The sequence below is a fragment of the Mus pahari genome, chromosome 3, assembly GCF_900095145.1.
Source record: "Mus pahari chromosome 3, PAHARI_EIJ_v1.1, whole genome shotgun sequence".
In the NCBI taxonomy this organism is placed as follows: domain Eukaryota; kingdom Metazoa; phylum Chordata; class Mammalia; order Rodentia; family Muridae; genus Mus; species Mus pahari.
The window spans coordinates 110,308,640-110,316,077 of record NC_034592.1 but is presented as its reverse complement, the minus strand read 5'-3'; the positions used below and the strand labels follow the sequence as shown (position 1 = coordinate 110,316,077).

The window sequence follows — 7,438 nt, the reverse complement described above, 5'->3', positions numbered from 1 at the left end:
TTCAAGACATGGTTTCTCTGTGTAGCCCTGGCTGTCCTGGAACTCACTTTGTAGACCAGGCTGGCCTCGAACTCAGAAATCCGCCTGCCTCTGCCTCCCAATACAGTGACTATTTTCTAATCTTGCTATAGCCGAGATTTTATTCTGTCATGTCATCCATTTGCCATTAGGATACCAATATTCTCCTGTTGACAGCAAAGCACCTCTGTATCTGTTTCAATTCCTTGACCTAACTCACAATTTTCTCCAAAATACTCCTTTACCTATGTTTCTTCTTCCTTCCTTCCTTCCTTCCTTCCTTCCTTCCTTCCTTCCTTCCTTCCTTCCTTCCTTCCTTCCATCCATCTCTATCTATCTATCTATCTATCTATCTATCTATCTATCTATCTATCTATCTATCTATCTATCAGAGCTATGATATCTGGCCATAGAAAACATAAAACTGCCTAGTTGGTTGTGATTTCAAGCTACTATGTCACTGAATATCAGAAGGTAACAAAAGCTGACCAAACTTTATCCTAAAAGCAGACCCCATGCCTGTTTTGCAAAGTTCACAGAACAAGCTGGGTGTATTGGCAAGTCTAGCTAAAGTATGAAATTCTCAAGTTTGAGGTGTGTTGCACAATCTATACAGTAAACTGAAGGCTAGCCTGGAATTCATATTCACCGTTTTTACTTTAATTCTGGATAAAATAAATTTGATTTACTCCAGTTTTATCTATTTAAGACAACTTGATATATCCTTCCAAATATCAGGTTGCTGCAATCTGAGGCAATATAGATTACCAATGTGTTTCTTGCACCTCAGTTTTCCCATAACTAAAAACATTCAGTAGTAGTAACAGCAGATGCTTGTGTGTTTTCTACTACTCAAGCTGAGACAGAAAGACTGCCTGAGCCTAGGAGTTTGGGATTAGCTTGGACAACACAGTGACATCCTATCACTTTGATAAATAGAAAAATAAGTAAATAATAAAGCTTAAATTAGTAACTTAATTACTTGCAACTTGGCTTATTTCTGTAAGCCATTATTTGTGTAATGGCAACTGGACTTACCTTGTTCTTTCATACCTCAGAGGGTACAAAGGATGAAAGGCAACATGAGCGGTAGTTCTCCTGACAGGAGCAGGCACCGTCTGGGGTCTGAATGGCTGGCAGTGGTCTTTCAGGTCCTCGTCAGAGTTACCTTACGAATGCCTGAGGAGGTTGAGGGATCTCTTACCGCTCCTCACAACTCACCTTCTGTTCTGGGTCTCGAGCTGCACGGTCATTTTCTTATGTTTATCTTCTTTTCGGTCTTCCATGGTGGCAGAAATAAGAGAAAGCTCCCCAAAGAGGGAGACCAGCCAGGTCAGGCGAGAAATGCCGCTGAACGCAGGGAAGCCAAACTTCTCTTCTTCCAGTGGGCTGGCTGCAAGAGACCACAGTCTCACAAAGGGAAGCTGGGGAAGGGGCCCGAGAAAAGGACATCCTGCCTCAGGGCGCATGTGTGTACAGTGACCAATAAAAGGATGCTTCTTGGGGCTGGTGAGATGGCTCAGTGGGTAAGAGCACCCTACTGCTCTTCCGAAGGTCCGGAGTTCAAATCCCAGCAACCACATGGTGGCTCAACCATCTGTAACAAGATCTGACGCCCTCTTCTAGAGTGTCTGAAGACAGCTACAGTGTACTTACATATAATAAATAAATAAATCTTTAAAAAAAAAAAAAAGGATGTTTCTTTCCTTTCTTTTTTTTAAAATAGTATTTTATTTAAATTTTTGAAAATTTGTTTTTATTCAATATTGTTAATAAAATAAGGCAAACAAGCAACAGGAGTCAATACAGCCAGAGAGAATTAAAAAGTTTGTAAGCCGGGCATGGTGGCACATGCCTTTAATCCTAGCACTTGGGAGGCAGAGGCAGGTGGATTTCTGAGTTTGAGGCCAGCCTGGTCTACAGAGTGAGTTTCAGGACAGCCAGGGCTACACAGAGAAACCCTGTCTTGAAAAACAAAACAAAACAAAACAAACAGCACTGACTGCTCTTTCAGAGGTCCTGAGTTCAAATCTCAGCAATTAATGAACAATTAATCACAACCATCTATAATGAGATCTGATACTCTCTTCTGATGTGTCTGAAGACAGCTAGTGTACTTGCATATAATAAATAAAATCTAAAAAAAAAAAGTTTGTTACTCTGTCTTTGTTTTAGAGAGGGAGAGGGGGAGGGAAAGGGAGTTGGGTATATTTGGTGGGAGGAGCTAGAAATTAGGGGAAAAACATGATCAAAATACACTGCACAAAATTTTTTCTAAGAAAAAAACATTTTAATGTAGGAGTGCTGTCTGCATGTACACCCAAGTGCTAGATCCCTTTATAGATGGTCGTAAGCCACCACGTAGTTGATGAGAATTCATCTCAAGACCTCTGGAAGAGTAGCCAGTATTCTTAAAGTCTCAGCCATCCCTCCAGATCAAAAAATGTTTTGAAAATATTTCAGATTTCTATTTCTAATATACTGAATCCAATTATTTATGCATATGATTACACACACACACACACACACACACACACACACATTTTCAATAAGTGATTTAAAGACATCTGGTAAATGGAAGAACTTTGAGACTCAGAATCTTGTAAGTCTTGCCTGTGCAGATAGCAAGAGGAGGATGTCACCATGACAACCAGAGGCAGAAAGAAAACATGAATGCCTAATTAGTCTAATTCCATAGCAAGAACACTGGTCTCATATGAAATGTTTTCAAGAAAGCACACTCCACATGGGAATCTGCATGACAGTTCTGTGTGGTTATCACGCCACTCGCCTCTCCCCTCCCAATCTTAAACATGCCCTAAGTTTGAAGGACTTCTACTTGTAACATTGTAACCAGATCCACCTTCTGCCTTTGACACTCATTCTTCAAGTGCTGAGCATGTTCTAACCAGCAGCAGGTGAGGAATACAAACAAGGGGCTGTCAGCAGACCACAGGGGAACTGCGTGGCCATAGAGCAGACCACAGGGAACTGCCCGGCCACAGGCTCCTTCTTCCTTAGCCTTCATGTGCTGCAGCTGCCCAAAGCCTGGGCCACAGGGAAATTCCAGCCCTGCTCTGCCCCACGTGGGTGGCCTCTGTCCAACTACTCCCCTTTCTGGGGTGGTGTCTTTACCCATATCACAAGGATAATGATAACAAGGGTGTCGAAGGCAAAGAAAAGTCTTCTTGTAAGACAGCACACACCACATTCTTGCAGTTTCTTGCAAGTGAATAGTTATACCATTATATATAACTCTCACATAATTTTCAAGACAGAAGACCCTCTTACCACTCAGTAATGCCCTTCCACACAAAGGATGTCCTTTAATAAAAGCCCTGCCGTAAGTAGGTACACTTGAGTGGGGACCAGAGAGGAGTCAACCCAAGGTGACCCTACAACCTAGATAACTCCCTACAGTTAATACTTAAAGAGTGACCGACACATGCGGAATGACTGATAACCAATGTCCTCGTAATCTGCTGGAGGCAGAGTTGCTCTTCTGCTTGTTCTGGGTAAGCTGTATGAAAACAGCCACTTCCCAATCCTTTCCCAAAAGTTTTCACCTACAGTATTCTATAGAAAAATAATCTCCAACTAAGTTGCTTCATCTCATTTCTGCAGTGGTGAGGACTGAGCCCAGAGCCTGCCTCTGCGCTCTAACCTGAACCCGCTTCCAGCTCTAGTTCAAATGTCACCAAAAAAACCTGTGCTTGAAAGATCAGGGCAGAAACAGCCCTGAGATTTCTGACTTACCTTCTTTTTTTTTTTAAAGCTTGGATTTTTAAAAATTACTTTTTTTTTTTTTCAAGACAGGGTTTCTCTGTGTAGCCCTGGCTGTCCTGGAATTCACTCTGTAGACCAGGCTGGCCTCAAACTCAGAAATCCACCTGCCTCGGCCTTCCAAGTGCTGGGATTAAAGGCGTGCCCCACCACTGCCCGGCTTAATTACATTTTTTTTTAATTTATATTCCACAAATGTTGCACCCCTTCCCGTTCCCCTCTCTCCAATTCTTCACCCCATCCTCCATCCCCTTTGCTTCTGAAAGGTCACCTTTTAAGTCAGGTTATAGCAAATGATTCATTCTCATTAAGGAAAGATGAAAACAGAGAGATGGTTGATCTTCCCTGTCAGCCTGGTTAGATTTGGGATCACCTAGGGTCACACTTTTGGGTGTGACTTTAAGGGAGTTAAGAGAGTTTTTCCCTGAGGAAGAATCATCATGAATGTAGTTCTGCCCACAATGGGCTGAAGTCCTGGCTGAATAAAAACTAGAAAAGGCTCTCGAACCAGGCAGCCTCAGCCATTAAAGATGCGACATGGCCAAGATTAAGGCTCGGGTCCTGCACAGCAAGAAGGAGGAACTGTTGAAACAATGGACGATCTGAAGGTAGAATTGTCCCAGCTACGCGTTGCCAAAGTGACAGGTGGCACCTCGTCCTAGCTCTCCATCGTCCTACCTACTGTCATTAAGCAGACTCAAAAAGAAAACCTTAGGAAATTCTACAAGGGCAAGAAGTACAAGTCCCTGGACCTGCGAACCAAGACTAGAGCCATGGCCGCCTTCTCACCAAACACGAGAAGCTGAAGACCAAGAAGCAGCAGCAGAAGGAGCGGCTGTACCCACTGCGCAAGCGCGCTGTCAAGGCCTGAGATGACAACCAAAATAAAGTGCAACACTTGACTGGAAAAAAACAAAAAATAGAAAGGACGGCTGGAGAGATGGCTCAGCAGTTAAGAGCACTGACTGCTCTTCCAGAGGTCCTGAGTTCAACTCCCAGCAAGGTTATGGTGGTTCACAACCTTCTGTAATGGGGATCCGATGCCTTCTTCCGGTGTGTCTGAAAACAGTGACAGTGTACTCACATATATAAAATAAATATATCTTTAAAAAAAAAGTTTTTAAAAAAAAGTGGAAAAGAGAAACGTGAGCTAAGTAGTAGCCCTCAGCTTCTTGACTGCGGAGACAATGTCAACAACCTCCGCCACAGAGTCCTCTCTGTAGGCGGTGGACTGTATTATCCCCTTCAACAGTGCAAAACGGACACTTCCTGAAGCTGCTGTGTCACGTATTTTGTCCTAACTAGAAAAGTTACAGCCGGTAGTGGTGGCGCACGCTGGTAGGATTTGCTGAAGGAGGCAGAGGAAGGAGGATCACTTCGAGGCCAGTCTGGGCTACAACGTGAGTTCCAAGGCCAAGGCTATACAGAGAAACCCTGTCTCAAAAAAAAAAAAAAGTTATAGATGTTTTATTGTTCTTGTATGAAATTCTCTAAATATAATTAAAAAATACTTATTAAAAATAGACAGTGACACCGGGCATGGTGGTGCACACCTTTAATCCCAGCAGAGGCAGGCAGATTTCTGAGTTCGAGGCCAGCCTGGTCTACAAAGTGAGTTCCAGGACAGCCAGGGCTATACAGAGAAACACTGTCTCGAAAAAAAAAAAAAAAAAAAAAAAAAAAAAAAGACAGTGAACTATGCCTCAAATCTAACCTCTTTTTAAAAATGTTCCCTTCATTTTTATTTTATGTATATGTGTGTTTTGCCTGCAGGTATGTCTGTGCACCACATAAAGACAGTGTCAGGTTACCTGGGACTGGAGTTCTATGCAGTTGTAATCCCCTATGTGGATGCTGAGAATCAAACCTGAGCCAGGGAGTCGTGCTTTTAACCCCCGAGCCATCGCTCCACCCCTTTAATCTAGTCTCTCTGTGGCATAAACTACGTGTATAGTTATACTGAGGCACTTCAGTCTATGTGCATTTCCTACTCTGCCCGTGACTCTCTTCAACGACTTCTGGTTTTTTCCCTTCAAGAACTTACTGACTTCTCCCATTTTGACAACCTGAAATGATACTACAGAGGCATTGTGTGTGAGGTCAAGAATCCAGCTCCCCTCAGCAGAGGCCCGCTGAGACTGCCCAGGTAGCAGCTCTAATTTGCACAATGTAGTCCTGGTGTCTCCCCGCCAACCCCTACCCTGGTGGCCAGCAGCCCTGCCTCGCACTGACCTGTGAAGTGAAGCGATCCTTTCAGCAGCTCCTTCCCTGCCACTTCTCTTCTCAGGAATTCGAACTCTTCCATCAAGAGTTCGATGTGCTCCTCATGCAGGATTCTCCCTGTTGTGACAACGTAGAATAAAAGGCGGCCGTTACCCAGTGTACAGCTAGCTCTGTGCTTACAGGTTATCCATTCTTCCTCCTGAGCAAGGTTCAGTACACCCACAACAGTATCCGCTCACCACTCTACCCTTACACACCATACCTGTTAAAGTGCATAGCTTCCTAACATCTCCAAATCCTTGTGAATACTTATTTTTCTAGTTAATGGTGGATATCTGTGGGACACATGGAGGTTCTTGAGATCATAGATTAGGGGAACCAGGAATGTTATCTGCCCAGAATGCTGGGAGCAAACATGGTTAACAACCTGGTGATCTTGTGTCCAGACTCGTATCATGAATTTGTCAATCTATAACACCTATCTTTATGGAAAGTGTCACATGTAGTCAATCTATAGAACCTTCTTTATGGAAGATGTCACATGTGCTTTACAAAGAGTTTTTGATATAGTTCCATTTTAAGCTTTATTGTACACATGGGATTATTTTTCACTAAATTTTCCTTGTTTAAATGTGCCTAAAATATACTACTGATTCAGGGTCAGACTCCTGAAGTCTGAACCAAAATCAGCTACTCAGTTATGCTGGGCTGAACCACCTTCTCGCCTTCTGTGGATTACTACGCTGCTGGCCATGGTGGTCACAGAGACCCCTGCAGATATCATAGTGACTGTGGTATCTTTTGGAATTTTTATTAGCATTTTTTAGGGACTGGTGATGTTTTGTTTGTTTGTCACTTTAGAAAATGAGAATTTCTACAAAGAGCCCTTTTTTAGTTATTTGGTTTGTTTTCAGTTGTGGAATCCTGAAGACAGTCTGAATGTTAAACTTTTCTCAACACCTTCATGTGCACGCACCTTCCCTTTAACACTATCGCCCTCTCCTTTGAAGCATCACAAGTCTTTTACACTTGTCAGTTTTACCCTTTTACTTTTCTTGTGCTTTTAGTATCACATGAAAGAATTGCGGCCATATAAAATGAAAGAGTAATTTCTTCATTAAATGGTATTTGGAGATGTAGATAATCACATGCAAAATACTATACTACACACTTATCAAAATCGACTCACAATATATTTTTTTTTTTTTTCGAGACAGGGTTTCTCTGTATAGCTCTGGCTATCCTGGAACTCACTTTGTAGACCAGGCTGGCACAATATATTATTAAATACTTAATTATGTCGGGCGTGGTGGTGCATGCCTTTAATCCCAGAACTTGGGAGGCAGAGGCAGGCAGATTTCTGAGTTCGAAGCCAGCCTGGTCTACAGAGTGAGTTCCAGGACAGCTAGGACTA

General features: G+C 42.8%; 1 protein-coding gene and 1 pseudogene across 6 annotated transcripts in view; one reads left to right on the top strand and one right to left on the bottom strand.

Annotated features, from left to right (window-relative positions):
- Blvra (biliverdin reductase A) overlaps positions 1–7,438 on the bottom strand; it is a 26,295-nt gene that overhangs the window by 936 nt on the left and 17,921 nt on the right. For all 6 annotated transcript variants that reach the window (XM_029536644.1, XM_029536647.1, XM_021192776.2 and 3 more), the window contains 2 exons: positions 6,034–6,141; positions 1,240–1,411 (listed from right to left, as the gene is read on the bottom strand). In XM_029536644.1, coding sequence (XP_029392504.1) covers positions 1,240–1,411; positions 6,034–6,141 — 280 coding nt within the window. The remainder of the gene's footprint in view (positions 1–1,239; positions 1,412–6,033; positions 6,142–7,438) is intronic.
- Positions 4,339–4,672, top strand: LOC110319206 (annotated as a pseudogene).